The 22103-nt window shown below is 38.9% G+C and overlaps 1 protein-coding gene across 3 annotated transcripts in view; it reads left to right on the forward strand.

Moving 5' to 3' along the window:
• MTRR (5-methyltetrahydrofolate-homocysteine methyltransferase reductase) overlaps positions 1 to 22103 on the forward strand; it is a 103803-nt gene that overhangs the window by 68080 nt on the left and 13620 nt on the right. Inside the window, exons 15-16 of one of the 3 annotated variants that reach the window (XM_086901249.1) lie at positions 8823 to 8915; positions 10992 to 11064. In XM_086901249.1, the coding sequence (XP_086757375.1) occupies positions 8823 to 8874 (52 nt within the window). In that variant the 3' untranslated portion in view covers positions 8875 to 8915; positions 10992 to 11064. Of the gene's footprint in view, positions 1 to 8822; positions 8920 to 10991; positions 11065 to 22103 lie in introns of those variants that run through there. The other 2 variants (XR_015290229.1, XM_086901331.1) reach the window with 2 other exon arrangements.

The raw sequence follows: 22103 nt of genomic DNA on the forward strand, positions 1-22103 counted from the left end.
CTTTTGTGTTTAAGAATACTGAGAAATGTGAAAAGAGAAACCTGGAGATTAGAGATACCTGCCGATTAAGAGCTAAAATCTAATTTGAAACTTCAAATACTAACTTGGATCAAATTGTGTTAAAATACTACTTTTTTAAAAAACAAAATGATGATGTTTGCTTAGACTTCCAAAACACTGCAGTTGCCAAGTTCTACTCTGGTCAAAATTGGATGAAGTAATTAGTCAGAACTGCTATTTCAGTATACTGGCAGTAGTTCAGGTGTTGTCATGTGCTCTACTGCTTGAACTGGCACCTGACCAGGAATTGCATCTCAGCATGAACTGCATCAAACTTTGTGCCTTCCTGTGAGTTGCTGGTCTGGCTATTCTAAATATAAAAATGAAACCTGTATTTGTAACTCCCCTAAATCATTTTATGTAGCTGAAAGCTGTTTTGAGTAAATCCATTTCATGGTATTTTTTCTTATTTTAAATTTCACCCCTCGCCCCCCCCACCCCCCGATAATGATATATTTGCATACTTTTTTTGATTAGTTTCCAAAATGCAAAAAGATTACTATCTGTACTTAATAATTGGCTGATTAACTTATTTTTTTTAGATTCTCATCATGGTTTTAAGTATTGATACGTAGTGACAATAACATAATTTTTTTAAAGTTCAGAAATGAGTTTGGGAATGGTGACTTATAACCTTGTTATTTTATGAACAAGAAACCCATTTTATTGTTGGAGATGTATTTTGTTGACTCTGACACCAGTTTTAGTCAGAAGCAAATATGCAGCAGAATGTGTTTAGGCCTAATACAGGGTGTTGTTAGTACATCCTGAATGCTTTGGTACTTTCCCAAATTTATCAGCTGGCAATCATGAGACAGATGAAAATAGTTTATTACTACTCTGTGATAATTGCCTCTTCCATCTCTCCTTCATTATCATCTTCAAAAGAATGTGTTTGATGGCGTGTACATGCATCTTTTGGGTTGCACTTGCTTCTTCCCCAATCATATACATTGGTTATACTACTTATATCTATATTTTACTGAAATATCTGCTTGAAAGAGAGATGTTTGTTCTGATATAGAGGAGATAAGATAGTATCTTAGAGTCCAATTACAGGGATTTGTGGCTTGTACATTTTAGGCTAATTATGCAGTGGTTTCATGGCAGTAAACCAGTTGACTCAAGAGGAATAATGCTATAAAGCTGATTATCATAAAAACATGGAGTTTAATAAATAATTTTGGAAGATAAGAAATTATGGAACCAGTGTAATCTCTTGTCCTTTGATTTTTATCCTTGCTTTTCAGTGCAAAGTCAGAAGTGTTAAATGTTGTGTTCATAGTGAATTTTTAAACAGCTTGAACTGACTGGATTTTATTTCCTTACATATATGAGCTTGCTCCTTTTTAGACTAAAAGGAGGCAGAAAGCACTGTATGAGTACTCAGAAGGGTATCAACCTGTACATTGTGTTCATGTGTGTGGAGGCTTGGTGTGTAAAATGACTGCACTGCAGGGATGTCAGGAGACGGGAACAGAAGGTGAACCACTTTTGTCTAGAGTCTGCTGTGATGTTTTAGAAGTTCGAGATGTTGGAGGAGCAGGGGATGCAAGATGACAGATATCTTATGATTGAGGAATTAGAACTTACACAAAAAAGTGAACCCTGTTAGATTCCTAAAGTATCTGTGATTTGTTCAATATATGAAGCTGGAGAAAAATTAAAAAAGGAATGGTTTTATGAACTTTAGTCTCAATAAAAATTATTTTTAAAAAAGAAAATTGAAAATTTTTAAATAAGTTAAAATGGTTTATTTTGTTTTATTTTAATGGTTTTGATTTGGGTTATTTTTGTGCAGCTGTCAATGTTAGGTCTTCTCAGAGTACAATTCCCCTTCCATTGCGAAGGGAGTTTTGGGTATGCCCTTTTCTCACATATCCCAAAATAAGACCTCTGGTGCTTTCTAATAGTCATTTTTCTGTTGATTTTTATTTCCCCAAAATTTGACTATTTCCAGAGTAAGGATTTTTCCCTGTACTTTTACACTGGAAGAATCTGGATCTATTACTATGTACACAATTTTTTTCTTTTACTTTCCTTTTGGTCTAATACAGAGTTGGTTTCTCTGGAACTTACTATGTACAAGTTTTATTACCAGCTTTATACTTTTTACTAGGAGTATTTCTCACTTCATGAAGAAGTTTTCTCCATTTAATTGCTTTTTGAGCTTTGCTTACATGTCCTGATGTGAGGTTAATACAGGTCTAGGTTACTGTGTTGGCTTTATCTTTTCACTTACCATTTGCTCTCTTACCAAATCTTGGTTATTTCTCCTGGCAACAACTGTGAAGAAAATCCATCTTTTTCTCCTTTATGGGCAGTTGTTTTCTAATCTGTTACTACTTGTTCTTAGATTTTCTGTAGTCTAATATTTTCCCTTTATGCATACAGGTACTTAATTTGGATGGGTTATAGCAGTGATTATTGATACTGGTGTGGGTAATAAGAAAGAAACCCCGGTGTCATTCCATGTAAAGCTTTTGATAGCATTTGTAACATGGCTTTGCTGGTGTCCCAGAAGGGAGAAGGATAAGTGACAGAAGAAGGAATAATAGGGGTCCAGTATGGCTTACACCCCCACCAATCCTGCCTATGAGGTTGCAGCTCACAGCAGGTGTTTTATATTCTTCTCGGTGGTGAGTTGTAGTGGTCAGTCTGGTCTTGCCCCCTATTTCCTTGTCACTTCCTCTTTTGTAATTTCCAAGCAAATTTCTTTTGACACCTTTTAACAGCAGTTTCCCACCGTTCCTCAGGTACTTCCCACTCAACACGCACTAGTAATTTCCCATCTGTAAAAAAAAGTTATCATTTAAGTTATTCTTAATAGATTTGACACCTCACACTTCCTGCAATGAGAGGCTTAACTTTGTGGACTACAATACCTATTACTCTCTAATTTAAACACTTATATTTAATCCAGATAGCATGCCCCGTATTGGGATGATTTAGACAATATATATGATGTGGCACTGATGGAAGTTGTGGTTCTCCCCCCTCCTTTATACAAATCACAGGCAAAAGTAAAAATATACGAGGATTTCCCAATCAAAACAGCCCCAGTCCTCCTGTTTGGAGTGGGAGTTTTCCTCCCCAAGGTGGATATCAAAGTGTCCCAGAACTTATCCAGGCAGGACTTGAAACTACTGATACAGGCTTGGTCTTACTTCTCAGTTAGGCGTGATTCTTAGCTCATTCCTTGGATCAGTTCATTGCCAACGGTCTCTGCTCAAGAGTACATTTGGTATCACTTGGTTTGGGTGTTACAGTCCAGTCCTCAGGTCTTTTGATCTTATTGGTGTGAATCTAACTTCACTCTTTGGTCCAGATTGCAGCTTCTCTGCCTTAATTATCAGTAGTACCTGAAAACAATTTCTTAATAACACAGGGAGAATGAAAACATCTCATCAAAATTTTCCATCAGCGAAATTTATCAGTTAACATAGGAGCCAATCTCTTTCTGCGTGTTCAAATTAGTTAAACAAGAAAGGCTAGGTTAGTTTTGACTTTAAAAAAAATAAAATTCATTACCTTTTTTACCTTTTGGTTACTATTTATTTGTTTAGCTTCACAAACTTCTTTTATCGGTTTCTTAGAACAAACCCCTTCCTTTTAACAACAAGAGTAAAAGAAAGAAAGAGAAGAGAAAAGTAAGAGAGAAAAAAAAAAAGATCCTATTTCAAGAAATTAAACACCTTGATGAGGTTTTCAGAACCTAACGAGCAAGATTACTTTTGCTTTGGTCTCATCATCCACCGGTCTGTTTCTCGGCTTTTGTTCCGTTCCTTCTTTCCCATTGACAGCAGTTTTTCAGGCTATCTCTCTCCCCCACTCCCGCTGCCGCAGCTCTGGGCTGAGCAGGCTGTTTCAGCCGCTCACTCTGCAGGGGCCCACTTGCGTCCTTGCCAGTCACTTGCGTGCTGACCCTGGGGCAAAGCCCCTGTCTCCTCTTTCCCTGCTGTGCCGTCCCTTCACACACAGGACTGGCATTTTCAAACACACTCAGCTCCTACCACAGCCGAGGGGCAGAGCCCGGAGTCCACAGTGCTCTGGTCTGCGGCTCCTCTGTTGGGCCAGCTCGCTCCTCAGCAGCAAACCTCACCCAGCACCGCTGCCGGGCCAGCGAGCACTGCCAGCACCCCGCACCCCTCGGGACCCCGGCACAGACACGGCGGGTCCCACTCCAGCAGCGCCACTCACGAACCGCGCTCTGCACCCTTCACATCAGGTGGGAGAGGACCAGGAACCGCCACACCGGGCCCTGCTGTTCGGCACTCACAGGGACCGGGTCCTGCTGCAGCCGCTTTACATAAAAGCAGTAAAACAACACCTAAACCTAGCAACTCTTAACCCCGCGCTCCAGACGCTCCTATCATCTCCTATTTCGGGCACAATTCTCACCTCTAATCGCGCTTGAAAGTTTTTCTCCCCACAAGCCAGTGCTCACTCTTCGGAGCCAACAAGACACTTCTCGCTCTATTTCTAAAAATCTTTACAAATGTAATGAAAGGAAACGTAGACCTCTCTCTTTCTCTTTGCCACTATTATCTCGCCACTCTTTACACCACATCCCTCCAGAATCTCCACTACACAAATTACTTTGCTTCAGAATCAACAACAAATTCTAACACCTCCTTTTGGGGACGTTCCCCAAAGCCATCAAAGGCGCTAGACACAGAGACCAGTCAGCTAGCCAGCTACTTTTACCAACTAAAACAAACTTGCAATTTCTATTTCTACTGCCTTGAACAGATCTTCAGTCAAGCTAGAAATGAAGACACAGACATCATTCTTCTCTAAATTTTCTTCTACAGGTACAAAGGAGTCTATCTTCACACAGCTGCTTAATGTGAATAATCTCTAGTGTAACTTTTCTCATGACAAGATAGGTCAGGTCTTTTATTCTTACAGGCATTTAGATACATTGACAAATTTCTGACAATACCTTTATGTTTCAACAGTACTTGCAGCTTATATACTATGAACAATCTATAGCAAGAACCAGTCTTACAATTGTTTTCGAACTCTTCTTTCACAAAATAAGATTCATCTCTAAATTAACACATGTACTTATTAAAATAGACCAAGTTTAGAGTCTCCACAATTCTCTTCTTAATTCGAAACACCAACAATCTTAATTTTAATCTTTTAACTGGGTCCACTTCTGCTTTTGTAATAAGCACAGCTGCAAAACAACACAAGCACTCCTAGAGACATGTGCACTCTCTTGGCAAATTCAAAAGAACAAGAAATCATGGCAGTTCTGAGCCTGATCTTCAGCTAAACACACTATCACAATAACTCCTTAGCAATCACCAGAGAGATGATCAGCATTTCATATCGTGAAAAGAGACAAAATAATTTTCAGCAGCAGTAAAAAGATTTACAACAATCCACAGGATTTTGCTTTTAGGCTGGTTCCAGGTTCTGCTGTTAAGAACCATGGGCTGTGCCGATCAGCACGGGACACAAACAACATTAGGGTTAACGGCTCTAACACTTATTGACAACCTGATAAGTTTCCACCTCAAGAAGTGACTACTATGCAAATTACTGTAACTTGCCTTTAAAATTAAAATCAACCACAAAATTCTACGATATTCACTAAAGTAAAGAAATTGGAAGGCATACTAAGAAATGGGTTTGTTTCTCTACAAAATAAATATTGCAGTCACTCAAGAAAAAAAAAACAAACAGAGCTCACTTCTTTTTCCATTTTCTCCCAGGATGCATGCTCTTCCTGAAATGTCAAATTTTAAGCACCGACACAACTTATTGCTGCAGAAGCCCACAGCACCATCATACACAGAATTCACTCAGAACCCGGTAAAACAAAGGCTTGCAACTTGCAGCTCCCTTGGTTTGGAGCTGATACCATATGCCAGTACTGCTCCATATCTCACTCACACATCCGGCTAAGAAAAAGCTCTCTGAGACAGTTTGACACCAGTCCTTACTCCCGAAATCACAGAACTTAATGTGCCCAAGGTCTCATAAGACCCCGGCATAGAAAACCTGGGTCCCAGAGGGACTCACCCAGCTCTCTCACCATTGGGCATGTTCCCGGCCTGTTTCACAGCTTCAGGAGGTTCCAGGAGTCACTGAGAGCTCCTCCGATCCCCCTGTGCCTGGAGCAGGGAACCCGAACCAGCATTCAGCCTGCCTGCAGCCACCTAAACACAGCTCTGTGGCTTGAGAGCTCCAAAATAAGTTTAAACAATCCAGGGGCACCAAGACTTAGAAGGCCCCTACCCTCACTTTACTCAACAGGGATGAGCTGAACTCATCCCCTCAGGGCACCCTCCATGCCCTGATCTTATCAGGGTTCGGCCCGACTCACCCCCGGCCGGAGCTCCAGGAGTTCTCTTGCACTCCTGAGGCTGACCCGCCCCTCCACCCCAATAGCTAGGCAGGGAGTAGCCCTGGGAACACGATATCCCAGGAAAACCTTTCACTGCCGCTACAGTGGGGCAAAGAAAACTTCTAAAAAAACCCAAAAAACCAAAAAAACCAAACAACTTCAAATGCTGAACCACATACCAGCTCACCAAAGCGACCCCTCCCCCGCAAGCAGCTCTTGTTGCCCGGGGGGGAGGAAAGGCACGGAGGGACCATCACCACTAAAGATAACTTTGGCTTTGCTCTGAGAGCAGAGCTGCTATCCCGCTGAGAACAGATTTGATACAACACCCCTGCGCCTCCTGGGCTACAAGTCCCAGTTCTGGTTTGCCACCCCGGGGCTCCAAGACAGGAGCTCGCAGGGAGGAAGCGAATCCCTCCATGTGTCCCCACCGTGATCCAGTCCCTGTGGAAGCATTGACCCGTGTTCACTCCTACTCCAGCACAGCACCGAAAACCTTTCCTCTTTAACAACACAATACAATTGCTCACCCTCACTCCAGCACAGCACAGAAAACCTTTCCTCTTTAACAACACAATTCCAAAAAAAAAAAAAAACCCACAAACTTCAATGCAACAATCACACCTATTTACGCATTCTCACATCTGTTCATTCAACTCCACCCAGTCACAGCAAGACAATAAGGTGCTCTTTACTTCCCTTGTTAATATCCGCCCATGGGCGCTGTAATATGTCAAATATCCCAAGTTTCTTGGATTATTCCTCAATTTGGCAGTTTTAAATCCAAATTTCTTGGATTTAATCCTCAACTTGACAAAGTTTTACAGAATACACATTTTACTCTGTTTTCCCAGTGGATTGTGCCAGGAAAACCTTGGGCTCCCTTTCCCGAGGGGCTCACCCCTCCCCTGAGACCCAGTCCCAGTAACCCCGGGGGTATCTTGCAACCCCCGCTTCCCGCTCCCCCAGAGATTACTTACAATCCGTCTTCTTCTTTGGGTCTTCGTGCACAAGAATTATGGAGCAAAAATACCGCGGTTTCTAGGGAGCTTTTATTTTCTCCTTTCCTTTGCTTTATTCCTCTCCTTCTTGTCCTCGGGTTTTGACCTGCAGCCGCTTGGGCCACGCTAGGAGAAACAGAATGGGATCTGCTGAACTTAGCAGGGGCGCGCCTGCTTCCCCGTTCTGGGTCTTCGGTGGTTCTAGAGGTGAGGTGCTTATCCCGGACGAGCCCCCCAAAATTCTTAAAAACGAGATTCACTTAATAAATTATAAAAATAATTTAATATAAACAAAAGACAATTAGGAGACAAAAAAAATAAAGCAAATGGTTAAAACAGCCGGGTGCCCTGGCACCTTGCCAGGAACACACCTGGTATCTTAGGAACACTCCTTTTATCCCATCTTTGCTGTGAGAGGTTAATGCATATTCAAGCATGTCCCCTCCCTGGTTCCACCTGCTTGGATCATGTTATTTTCTGCTGGTCAGCATTATTTTGGAGTTTGGTTTCCTTTTTGCTGCAGATGGTCACTTGTTGATAACAGCCTGGGCTGTTATCATCCTTCCCCTGAAGGCAGCTGGTCTTCATGTCTTCCGCTGATAACAGTTTGGGCTCTATTGTTCTTCTGATAACAGCTTGGGCCCCACTGTCCTTGCCCTCTGGGGTTTCCTTGCCTTGTACCTAGGAAATCTTTTTAAACCTAAGACTTGTTAGCAAAAAAGTACATACATAGCTAAAAAGTATTTAATATATAATATTCATCTGCGAAAGCCAATATCACAATACAAATTTATAACACTTTGTTTCAATAAATAAAAAAGCAAGATATTTTTTTTGAATATTTATATTATATTTGTCATTCCTACAAGATGGGTTAATTTCTTGAAATGTGCTTAATGATGCACCTCTTTCTTGAAAATTCCTTTTGTATTGTTTTGAGATATTAGAGAGTAACTACGTTTTTCTCTTGAACTTTATGTTTTATGGAAAGATGGAAGAATACTGAAGTTTTACCTATCTGAGTTTTGCAATGGATTTTACTCAGGGATAGATTTGAGTCCACATATTAAGCATGTTTAATTTTAGTGGTGTTAAGGCACCAAGGCAAAATTTTATAGTACGGATTTTTCTCAAATTCATGTCTCATGGATTTTGATAATTCTGCAGCAAGTATTCCTCTTCTGATTCTCATCCCAAGCTGCCAGGTACTTTAAAGAATGAGTTTTTTTTCTGTCTCTTTCCATTTGGTACTTTTTCACACTGTGTAGTTAAAGTGCCTTACATTTCTAATTTATTGACTTGAGAGACATATTTAATGTCTGCAATAAATGCCTAAGAATTGCTGATGAGCTCTCTCCTCAATACCTATTATCTCTCTTCTGTGTTTCCTTAACTCCTAGGAGCCTCCAAGGTAGACCCAGGACCCCACTTCGGCTCTGCACTGAACACTGAACAGAGGCAGTTTGTGATTATAGAGGGATGGTGACTAAAAGGTGGGTAAGAGAGTGTATTTTGCTCAGTCAGTAGATGATGATGTCATGGAGAGATTGTAAGATGTCTGGAAACAGACTATCACATCTTTTGATGTGACTTTGTGAACCATTACAGTTCTTCTGCCTTTCTCTTTTCCCTAAGCTAAGGATATTCAACTAATGGAAATGGGAGGAATGAAAGGAAAGGAACCTGCAATTCTCTTCTCTTCCTACCTCTCTTAAATTATGCTCAACTTCAAAAAGGGAAACTATGTAAAAATGGGAATGTTTGTTTAAAGTGACACTGAAAGGGTAACTGTAGGAGTAACATGTTTGTAGATGACTATTTCAGGATGCTGTTTGGAGGCTCCACACAAATGCTTACCATCAGTCTAAAGATGTCTTAGGAAAAGGAAACCTGTATAGCTGAATGACAAGGCAGACAAGACTATTAAAAAGCAAGAGGACATCTTAAAAACAGCTGTGTCTCTGTTCAAAAAAGGAAATAAGACCAAAACATTCCCCTATCAGGCTAAAAAGAAAGTTAATAAATCTTTTTTTTTCGACTACACCAAGAGCAGGAGGCCAGCTGAAGAATCTGTGTAGCCTGTGTATAATGATACTATGACAGGAATGATCCAAGATAAAGCCCTGGCAGAAAACTGAGTAATGCTTCTGTGTATGTGTTCACCACTGAAAAGTGTGGGATGGTTCCTGTTTTGGAAACTTTCTAATGGGAGTCTTAGGAAATTGCCTTTCTGGGGAACAAATTTCCTATTCTCCATTTAGCAGTCCAGATGTAGTTTACCCAGTGGTTTTAGGAACGGTAGTGTGAAATAGACTAGCTGCTGACTTTGGCATGCAGCCCCATGCTTTTAAGTGTCTCACCAGTTGAGTACTTGAAGATGTCTAATTTCATACCATATTTCAGAAAGCATTCATGTGGACTCAGGGAGTCTAAAACCCAGTGTGCCTCTTTTTTAAACTGAGTGGATTAGCAAAAAAATTAAATTAGTATCTCTGTTTTAGAAAGAACTTTGAGTATTACAGTGGAGATTCTGAGAAAGGCTTGATTTCTGTGAATAAAAGCCTGATAAGGAGGATGTTTAAGAGTTTGTAAACTGGTTAATATTAGATTCCACTGCTTGAAGGATGTTTACAAAGATGATGGAGCCAATGTTCCTAGTTGTGGCAAGCCAATAGCAGGAGGTTAATGCACACAGATTGCAAATTGAAATGTTCAGACTGGACAATGTAGGTAAATCTTTTTCTGTAGGAGTGCAGTACAGCACTGAATAAAACATGGGTTTGTGGTGGAGGTGTCACGTCTCCAGTGGAGCTCTCAAGCCTTAGTTGGACAGTGCTATGGCTGACCTCATCTTCTGTGGCCTTTAATGGCTAGCCAGACTGTCCGACTGGAAGACTCACAGAGATCTTATCCAGCCAGCATTTTTGTGATTTGAAGTCAAATCACAAAAATGGCCTGTGATCTTTAAAGGAGAAGAATGGCATGGAGGTGAAAGACATCATTTGATGTAGTTCTACTTAAACTATGAAAATTTATTTCATATTCAAAGTTCTCTTGAAGAATTTTTAAAGGAACTAAACAGGTGCAAGTTAAAGAGGAGGACTGCCAACTGTGTAAATTATTGTTTAAATGGTAGGGAAAAAGCTTCAGGAGAAAAGTGCATTGGAAATCACCAGTGGACTTCATAGACATCTCTGTGAGTGCCTCAGGGATATTTTTATATTCATAAGTGACTAGGGACAAATGTGTGGTGACAAGGTTTGTTTCTGAAACTAAGTTTTTCAGGACAAAAGAAGGTAAACAAAATGGGGGAAGACTGAAACAAATGCAAAAGAACCTTGTAAAATCAAGTGGCCATTAAAATGGTGAAAGAAATTCAGGATCAGTAATGTTAAAGTATTTCGAGTTAGCTTGAGGTCTTGGGACTATAAGCAGGCATTTATTGAAAAAATCAAGTCTATGCTTTAGTAGCAATCAGGAAGCAAATTTGTATCAGGAATTGCTCTGAAAAGGGAGAAATCAAAATATTAGAGCAATTTCTAAATCTGTGAAGTGTCTGTGTCTTAAAGATGGTGTCCTGGTCTCCTCATCTCAGAGCAAGTGGAATAGAACAGGAAAAGTTTCAGAGAAGGGCAACAAAAATGAAGAAGAGCAGCAGGATGCAGAAGACATCCACGCAGCAGCATCCATACAAGAACAGCTAACTAGATGAGAGTTTGCAGACTGGAGGAGAATGGCCAGATGGTAATACAAGGTGTTTAAGAAATTATATGAGCTGTGAGGTATGTGGATGGGAAATGAATAGTCAGTGCCACCTAATTTTATATTAGAAGAGAGATGAAGTGAAACAGGCAGGGAACAGTTTTAAAGTTAGGAAAATATATGTTTTGTTTTGTTTTGTTTTTTTGCATAATGTGTAAGTCAATTCTGAAATTCCCTGCCACAGCATGCCGTGTGTGCTGCATGGGTATAAAGAGCTTCTGAACAAATTTGGAAAAGGAGGTAGAAAAAAAAAAAGAAGAAAATTAAAATTAAAAATAAAAATAAAAATTAAAAAAAAAAGAAAAAAGAAAAAAAGTTGATAAACAAGGTACTACCCCTGGGTAAGAAAGTTACTGAGTGGCAAATTAAGGAAAATATGAAGTGTTTTGAGTAGAGTGGAAGATGAGTTTTTTATTTAGCTGCCCTAAACATCTATTCTTAGCTTCTTCTGAAGACAGAGTAGTAGGTCAGGCTGGATGTTTGTCTGAGTTGGTTTTGTCATTTCAGTTTGGCTAAACAGCCAGCCTGACCTACTGTAGTGGTTCTTTGATGCAATTTTATGAACAGTAAGGTTGCAGGCTGCAGTCCCAGAAGAGAATTCTGTTACTAACACTATTTTTAAAAATGCTAAGCTATTTAATTGCTTTGTAATTTAATGCTAATGCTATGTAAATTGTGGTCTCCCACTGAGCTTAGAGCCTTTTCTGTCATTGTAAGATAAATGCTTTTAGTCTTTGATAAATTACAGTTAAATTTGTTTTAGTATGTTCCATCTGTTTCTTTGAGAGATCAATTCTTAGTCCAAAAATCTCAGTTTTCTCTTTACCATGTTCCCTGTACAGTCTGTAGTGCATGTCAGGGAGCAAGAAATTGCCAGAACACTTTTTCTCAATTTGTGAGTTCTAATGATACCCATTTTGTAGAGACAGTAGACTTCAAGGGGAGAGAAAAGTAAGATAAAATGGCAAAAACTAAAGGAAGTACAAAGAAAATGAGAAAATACTGATAAATTTGGAGATACTTTTGTGATTGTGAATTAGTTTAAGAAGCAAAGTGTTGGAGTTATATTGTCATGATCAAAGACGAAAGGCCAAAAGTGACAGCATTTCATAATGATAGCCATATAAATGGCTGGAACAGATAAGGTTACTGAAAGGAAGATGGTCATAGGAGAAGATTAGGAGAAAATAAGTAAATCGATCTAAAGAATTTAATGAAAATATGTAAACAAGGTTGAGGAATTACTCAATAAAGTTCTGAAGAATTAACAGAATTTTAGGAGCTTAGATTGGAGCAGATATTGGGGATGAAAGCAACAGTGTGTTTGGTTTTCCATCAGTGGTTTATAGATGTGAGATGGATGGATGGATCGATGCATGTATTAAAGAGTATTCCAACTTCCTGTACCAGTATGTATACTTCCTCTGGGAAGTTTTACAAGGGGACTTGAAATCAAAAAAATTCTGAAGGGGAAATTTAAATTTTTTTTTCTTTAGGTCAGAGAGGTTAGTTGCTTTTGTCAAAAACGAATTTTATTAAAACAGTAGCAAAAATGAATCTAAAGAAGCTGAAATGGAGACTGAGAATTTCTAAGTAACATGGCCAAGACTTGCAAAGACAAAAAATGATATGAAAATTTCAAATAGTGATGTGCAGTCCTGAGGAAAGAGTATTTTCCTTGAAGGAAGAGGGGATACAAGGGTGTGGTTTTAGATAAATGGATGGGAATTACAGAATAAGAGCAGTTAAAAGGGAAAGAATAATAATTATATAAGTCATTACCAATTTAAAGTAATGTATAGGTCAGTCATTTCTCCACCCACCTAATTCTTTGACTTTATCCATTTATGAAGCAAAGATCTTCCTGGACTTCTGACTCTTCTGGTGTCTTCTTTGTGGTACTGTGTATGTAGTGATGAGGGTTTCTCTTCGAGCAGAACCTGTAGAATTTTAACAAATGAAACATAACAATGTAAAGTTCAGTAGTAGTTCTTTGTTACAGGGAACCTGCATTGCTTCAAAGCAGCAATAGCAATTTCAGAGTCCAAGGAACCTCATTCTCTTTCAGAAACTTTGTGCCTGGTGTGTAAGGTAACTGCAGACCACTGAGCTGCAAACAGGTTTGTATTGAAGTGATAAATTTTGCTGTGCTTGAATCTGCATAGGAGGTGAAGAAGGATCAGGGAGGGATGGATGAGGTCATTGTGTCTAATGGAAGACTCTCTGCGTCTTGCTACAGAGACTGAGACTCCTCCCATTAAAGCCAGTTAAATGTCTGAGATTAATAGCATCTAGAAGGAGGGTTTTAACACCTGGTATGAAACTAAATGGCCTTTGATTTATAATTTCAATCTCTCTGTTTTTTTCTTATGCTTAAAATTCTAGTTAATGCTGTCAGGAAAATTAATCCACAAACACCAGAGGTTTATGTCCAAAAAGGAGACAGAGGACTCCTTTTTCTTTATTCGAATAAAGGGAGAGGCCATGGGGCACTCCCCTGGGGTCTCTCAAATTTTTGGAGGGTGCAGCCGACTTTTTATCCTAATTCCCGGCCGCTTGTCCCTTCTCTCTTTCCCCATAGGCTGAGGTACTTGAGAGGTACAGGCTTCCCGGAACGCCTGACACCTGGGATACCTTCCCCCCCCACCCACAATGCATAATCCCTTCTTAACTTTTATGGAATTCATAGTGTTTTTTCAGTGCCTCTTTGATCTTCTACTGGAATCCATCCCATTGTTTCTGTTGTCTCTCACTGATAGCTACATCTTATCAACTGACCCACAGCTTGTTTGTAAAGACAAGCTCATCATTCCTCTCAGTGCTAAGGTTCAGCTTCCCCCACTGGTTCCACTGCCCTCCCTCAGGCCACACTCCTTGCAATAGAGATGCTACCTTTTTTCCAGATATCTCTCATTTGTTTAAAGACTCATGGGATGCTTTCTCTTGTTGTGACGACTGAAAATGTCAGAAGAACGTGTAGAAAAGGCTGTTTTAAGACCTTTTGACTCTGTTGATCCAAGTTTAGTGCATTTATATATATATTTCTTTTTTCATGTGACAGATTTTTAGACTTGCAGTGTGTGCATTAAAATATGCATAATCCATTTGCTCTGGGAGCCTTTTGGCAACACTACTGAAGGAGTTTGAATTATTTTTCACTTGGATTCAGATTGTACCTTTATAAAACGTGGTGAAATCTGTGTGAAATCTAGTGCTGGAAAACATGCAAGGTTGACAGCCCTGGAAATTGAAATCCCTGTTAATCCTTGTACTAGCTAGCACTGCCTAGCTGGAGCAGACTCTCTATCTTGGCAGCACGTCTCATGGTTAACTTGATGAGATGACCTCTGTTTCAGTTATTTATTGTTTACAGAGCATTGAAGATTTGGAAAGATTTTTTCACAGCAAGAGCAATGTGTTTCAATTTCTGTTTTCAGCATCTTCCTATATGATGTGCTTATTACAGTATAAATATAGGTTTGTGTCTTTTAAAAAGCAGAGCTATAAACTCTGCCCTGAATTTCTTCTGTAAAAGAGGCATTTATGTATGGTTGTATTATTAGTTGAAGAAATTGCTAGGGCTGTAGTGAAAGAAACATAATGTCTCCTGGTGACACTAGCAATTTAGGATGTCTGCTAGATCTCTCTGCCGCTGTCCCATCAGCATCATGGTGAAAGTGGCATGTAACAGGAAAAAGAGTTGGCCACGTATGAAAGGATAGGGAATTTGTTCCTGTATCCAAATGTAAAATGTATGTATTTGTTCCTGTATCTGTGTGCCTCAGAGTCCCATCCTCTCTCTGGGGTGAAGATTGCTGAGATAGAGCATAACAACCACATAATGCTATGAAGTTTGTTGCTGTGTTCCACAGCTGCAGGATCAAGTCCAAGGAGGTTATGGATTCTGGTGACAGACATGGGACTCAATGAGATGGGTTTCTACTTGGTTAATCTCGGGAAATCATTTATTCAACACAAGAGCAAACTCAGTTTAAATCCAGAGACAGAGACCCCAGAACAGAGGGTGGTGGATTTTATGGGGTGGAGTTTAAGGTCGGGGTTAATAGAGACAGAGCAAGGGAGAAACCCCAGGGGCACAGAACCAATCAGAACACCCTGGACTGCCACCCCACCAGGGTCTGGGGGTGGGGCAACTCTTCCTGGGCTCAGAGGGCCCATTCCCCGAGGCAGAGGGATGGAATTTACTCTTCCCAGGCTTTAAAGCCATGCCTCTTACTTTAACAATGTTTATCTGAAACTAAATCTTAGTCTCCCTGGGCAGAGGCACCTCACAGTTTTTGATTACTCTTTGTCAAGTTGAGTGTCATTCAAATTTTAAGTGTCTGTCTTCTCAAGTTACACATTTCCCTTACACTGTCAGAAACTGTAAATTTTTAACTTGGCCAGATGCGTACAATATATGCAAGTTTCCTTGTTTGGTGTGTTTTTGGTGTGAGGTTTTTTGTGTGTCCAATCTCTTTCTTCTGGCCCCTTTCTAGATCAAATTCTGCATTTTGTTATCGCACAAAATACACATTGGAAAGGCATTTTATCCTCAGCATTTTCCTTCTGGGCTCTTTATTTTGAATGCCAACAATAGATTCCATAGACCCTTCTCACACCTGTGATACTTGTACCTATTTACACCACTGCTGCATAAAGTGACACTTTTCTGCTCTGACTTTTCAACACCACACCCACAGCCAAAGGGAGGGTTTTATTTTTAAAATATTTTATTGTGCTTGTGATTTACCTTGTGTCATTAATTGACACCATTTCCAAAGATTCTTTTTTGTTTGTTTACAATTTTTTTTTGCTTAATGGCCATTTTACTTGGTATTCCTTCTAGAGCTTTGATCTTGGACTATTGTCCAATATTGTAGCAATATGCAAATTACATCAATACTGAGACTTAGTAAATAAAGGAGAAAGAATATAACCGCTTACAGAAGAAGATAAGGGATGGAGACTGTGAGATTTTAATATTTTAAGGACATTTTAAGTACCACTGTCAGGTGAAGAAAAGAAATAGAAGCAAATGCAGGAAAGGAAAGGTAGTGTTTTAGCATTGTATTTGTGTTTGCATGAATATCCTCTTCTGCTGATGACAGCATATTTTGATTACCTCAAAAAGGAGAGGAACTGAGGTGTATAGAGACTGGAAGGCTGAGGGTGGATAGACATAGAGGAGCACAAAAAGAGGTGCAGGCCCTACTGTATGGGTTTTGGGGGTGTGTACATATAATATATACTTTTGGTAGTCTCAGGAAGCACTAAGGATCTTGGAGACTGCATGTCGTCTAGCCTTGGCATAAAATGAAGTGGGGTCAGGAAGTTTCCCTTTAAGTAACTGTGGGGATTCTAGAAAAATTGGATACAAACTAACCAGCCCAAGAAACCTGGATCTGTGCTTTTACTGTCAGAAAAATCTAAGCAAAGATGCAATCGCTCTATGTGTTTCTATGTAGGAGCTGAAGGTGACCTTGACACATTTGGTCTCTGAAGTGTAGATTCCTCAAAAGAAGCAGTCAGAGCTATGTTTTAATGTATACAATCTGTGCATACATACTGTATGCTTATAAGATTCCCGAGTGATAAATGAAAAATGATGGCTACAAAGCTACCAAAGTGATTTTGGACAAGATGGAGACATCAGTGACACTTCACATAATTTAGTCTTTGACTGATGAAAGCTGTCAGCCACTGAGAAACCATTGGGATAGATGCCACTAAAGAAATAGAATTTTCACAATATCATTAGTTTGTGAGATAACTTTAAGGAACACATTTTTTTAATGAAAGCTTGTAAATGGAAATCATTAAAAAGAGCATCATCATTAAGAACTAGATAATCTAAACAAATTAAGAGGATATTTCAGACTGGGAAAAAATAGATTATATTTATTTTATTATTTTTGAGGCACAAATACACAGAGCAGCACGGCATATATTCTGAAAAAAACCCACAAGAGGCTTTCCATTATTAAAACAAGTATATCAAGAGCCATTCATTCCTCATTTAACTTTAGGCTATCTGACATCTCCTTATTTGTTGTTTGATAGGTTCATTGAGAGCATTATACCAGATTTCTCTTGTGTCAAGTTTTGCTACTTTTAAACAGACTTAAAAATAGAACTTAAAATTTTAACCATTGTGTTGGAAGAAGAAAATGAAATTATGATTTATTCCCTTTAGAAGGACTTTCTCTTTCTCTTTTTTTTTCCTTTTGTCTTTTCTCATTTTTTTTTTCCTTTTTTTGTGTTGTGATATATTTTGAGATCTAGTAAAAAAATAAGTTTATATTGACAAGGTTCAGGCATGTGCAGGGATGTTCCTCATATGTGTAAAACATCTGTATGTGAATACGTGGGGTCTTGAGTATAAGCATTGTAGTAATAAAGAATGTGTCCTTTTGTTTTTACAAACTCTGATGGTTTGAATATTTCAGCGGTAGAATGGTCTTTGAAAACCTTTGCACCTTCGATTGTTTTTAATTTTACCTGGTTTATTTTAGGAAAGGATTTATTAACTTGATATTTCCCAGAAACGTGGAAATATCTCTTTCTTACTCCAGGGTTTAGTGAGTAACTAAATATGTGGATGAACTTTCAGAAAGATCTAACAGCAATAATTTTTTTCCTTCTGACTTCTTACTCTAGGATTCTAGTAGCTTTGTCAGAGTTCCCTATGTTTCTGATGAACATCTTCAGAAGACAGAACTGATACAGAGGGGAGCTGTCCAATTTTTCTGTTGAAGTTCTAATCGAATCAGAGATCTATATACAAGATCTGATGTGCAAGAGTGTCATTTGGATTGGTGGAACCCCCTTTGCTTATAGTTATGGGAGTTAATAATGGGATTAGAGGGAACATTAAATAGTGCATTCATGTGCATGTTAAATCTTTGTAAGTGTGTGGTAAATATCTTGTTCATGTATAAATTATATAAATCATCAGCTTTGCAGTGATAGTGTTAGAGGGCAACAAAGTGAAGTAGCAACCTACTTGCCCCTTATGCAATCTCCTGTGGTGGAAGATGTCTCTGCCAATGGGACACCATGACTAGAGCTGGACCTAGATGATCATTAAGGTCACTTTTAACCAAAACCATTCTGTCATTATCTGATACTAATTGTACATGAGCTTGTCGTGGTTTTAAAGCGGTAACTAAAAAATCACCAGAAAACTTACTTATTTCTTGCTGTGAGATTTGGATTAGAACAAGAGCAAAACAGGCTTAAAACTTACAAGGAACAAAGAAAGTTTATTAACAAAAATTACAAGAATAAGAAACCAGAATAAAACCTCCAGAATCCCTTTTCTCCCCCAATTACCCAGCCGTTCCCTTGTTCACATGACAGCATAGGGACAAAAAAACTTTGGTGGTTAAAACAGTCTCAGTTCTTGCTATAGTCCTTTCATCAGTCTTTGTAGAGAAAAAGAAGTTTTCTTCTGCTAATCTATGGAGTTTTTCACAAGAAAACTCTCTTCTTCATAGCTTTCTATTTCTCTGATGCCAGCTGCCCAGAAATTCTGCCATCAGTTTACTCCTCCCATTTCACATCACTCTGAGGTGTGTTATGGGTCGATGAGTTTAGGGAAGTCATTTTTAAGGATGAGTTATTCAAAGGCAGAAGTTCTCTTCATCTGTTTTTGTGAGCCTCTCTGGAAACAGAGGTTTTCTCTTTGCCTCTTAAAGGCCACAAATCTTCAACTATTACTTTTCCCCGCCCTGTTCCAGCATCTCACAGGATCACAACCACTTCACCATTTGCTCAAAATCCACACTTTGAAACACTCCATTCCCCGCAATATACTCTGTCATGAATTAAAGGAGTTTTTTTTCAGAGCACTACCGTCCATCTCCATAGCTTTAACAGAAAACTATTTCAGCTTATTAAAGCATCTCCTTGTTTTCTATTCCCCCTCTAAAACTTAATTCCTTTCTTCACTGTCTTTGATAGTTTCTGGTGTCTCTTTACATGTTGATCACTCCCTCTCTCTCTTCCCCTCTCTCTGAGAAAATAAAAGGATTCATCTGCAAGTCTCATCCAAGTAGTAAAAGAGTTAAAGTCTTGCTCAAGCATCCTCTTGGTGTCAGGTTTCAGCTCAGCGGCAGAAACTGCAAACCAAGCCAGGCCGGCCGGTTCCACTTTTCTCCCCCGCCACCCTCTGTGGCCTTGTCCAGCCTGGTGCAGGGGGAGGAGGCTGAGCCGGGGCCTGTTACCTCTTCAGAAGCCGGAAACCAAAGAGATAAGGAAATTCCCGAGCTTACATCTTAAGGTAGGTGTTCACAGGTTGATCTCACTTTTCAATGGTCAAAACCACTGTCAGTTCTCAGAAATGGTTAGTTATTGGTTAGGAGAAAAAACTCCCATCAGCCTCCAGCAGTTTCAACTTCCCTAGCTCTCAAAGCTAATCTTTAAGGTGCAGAACTTAATATATATAAAGCAGGCGATTGGGAATACCAGTACCATAAAGTCACCCCAGGACAGAACTGTACTAATTTGTATAATCAGTGCAGACTGAACTGTTGAGTGGTTCAGGCCACCTATCCTGTTGGATACTCTATTGCTTATCTGGTGAAAAAATCCAGAAGCTTGGTGAGGTGTGTGTGTTTTGAATGCTTACCTTCATAGAAAAGCTACATATAAATGAGTAGGTGTGGAACAGAAGTATTCTGTAGCAGTGGTGTGGGATGGGAGCTCTGAGCTGCCTTACCTCTCCTTCTCCTTCAGATCAGTCTGCTAAACCTTGTTGTCACTTAAGCTGTTGCTGTGAAGGCAGAATATATTGGTTACTGATTGAAAGAAACAAATCAAAAGCTGATAATTAGATGGGAGTTGAGAGGAGTTGGGAGTCCGAAATGCATTTGCAAATGGGGCCACAGGGCTGAGTGGATTTGCCATAAGAGTTGTGCTCTCCTCCACTGTATTTTGGTTTTCTTAGTTGTGACCAACCCTGCATTTGCTGAGAAGTGTTAATACCCTTTAAAACTGTACCAAAGGACTTCAGGACTGAACCCACTGCAAGAAGATGAAGTTGCCTTTATTATCTAACTGAAGCAGGCTGTCACAATAGTCATTTCATGACACTTTGGAGCTCATCCAGCTGTTCTTTAAAGTAGTAATTGCTTTAATACAGTCTTTATTTTGGAAGTTTTCCTAGTATTAATATACAGAATACCTGCCAATAGTTATGTTTTAACCATACAATTTTGTCCTTTAGATTGGTGATTCACATTTAAAATGTGAATTATTGTGAATAATAATTCACATATATAACATTGTACATAATATTATATATAATACATATAATAATTCACATAATAATATTGTGAAGAATAATGTGAAAAATATGAAATATTAAGTTTCTATAAAAGCTAAATACCACATGTTATCAAGTACTTTTTTACTATACTATACTATACTATACTATACTATACTATACTATACTATACTATACTTCCTGTCATTTATATACTAAACGACAGAAAACTCTTTTAAGTTGACTATAATTTTTTTTTAGTAAAAAGCTATTTGAAACTGTTGTATCACTGTCTTCCTTTCTGGTTTCTCTTTACATCCATGTACAAATTTTGGCACATTTTTTTGTACAGCTTACAAATATAAAAAAGTATGTCCAGATGGCTATAGCAATAATTTGTGATGTGATCTTCCATTTAATTATTCAACACATGTGACTCCAATCTCTGTTGCCTTTTCCCTATTTATATAGAATGCAACAGCTAAGCTTGCATTACTTTCTTATTGCCTCCTTTTTACCTGCTTCAATTAATTTTGTCTTTGCTTGAAACTGCTTTTATACATCTTCAAGATTTGTCAAAATTTTTTCATCCAACTCTAACCTTAATCTTCTTCATCCTCCACTCAGGTGATGCAATTTCTCTTTTCCCAGATATTTTTTCCTATGGTTATTTCAGTGCGTTGTCACCTGCTGCTCTGTTGCATTGACCTCCTCCCAGTCCTGAACTTGTGCTTTTAGTCCAATCAAGTCATGTTTCTAAGTTTTTTCTTTGGTTTTTTTTTTTTTTTAGTTTTTTGGATAGCTTTCAAATCACAAGCTTTTGCAATGTATGAGTGAATATATGAGTGAAGTTTCAGCACATTGTTAATGCAAATTAAGTCACAGCGTTACTTGTATTGTTATCCTGGTCCCACATAGATTCCTAATTCTCATTGGTGAAATTTTAAAATTCACTTTTTTTCTGACTGAAAAGCTTGCAGTACAAGACGCAGGCCTTAGCAGAAAATGGAAACATTGTCTGTGCTTAGTCAGAGGGGCATCCAGCCCAGCATCTGGTCTTAGGAGCAGACAGCACATAGCTTAGGGAAAAGGGTAAGAGTGCAGCAAGCAGAGAACAGGATTTTTCCAGGATATTGTTGTAGTTTTAGGCTCAGGAAGTGCTGAATTTCACACTGCTAAATGGTAGTTTCTAGATATTTTATAGCTATCAATGGGTCCATTTTCTGAAGGTCTTCCTAATCCCATTTTGAAATTCTAAATTTTTAAAATGAACAGGGATGGACACTGTTCTCAACTGCTATTTCTCTCATTGCTTGAAAGTATATTTCTACTACAGAACAGCTTGTGTTCTATGTTGTTGATGGTGTTGACAATCTGTTGGGCTCTAAGAAAATGTGTTTGGTTTGCCAATAATAGCACCAACTGGAAAAGGTGCAGGCAAGTGTTGTGTAGACAGAAAAAAGAAGGTGAAAAGCAGGGCTATGTATGTTGATCCCTTATTTGCTACAGTTCTTTCTCCATTTCCTTTTCCTGCCCTAACTGACACTTCTGTCCTATCTTGGATCATTTTCTTTCACTTCATGCCTTTCCCTTGTTAAACATTTTCTTTTTTTTCTTTCACTTTTCGGACTTTTATTTATAAACAATCATT

This window comes from Cyanistes caeruleus, chromosome 1 (genome assembly GCF_971803275.1).
Source record: "Cyanistes caeruleus chromosome 1, bCyaCae1.hap1.1, whole genome shotgun sequence".
NCBI classification, from domain to species: domain Eukaryota; kingdom Metazoa; phylum Chordata; class Aves; order Passeriformes; family Paridae; genus Cyanistes; species Cyanistes caeruleus.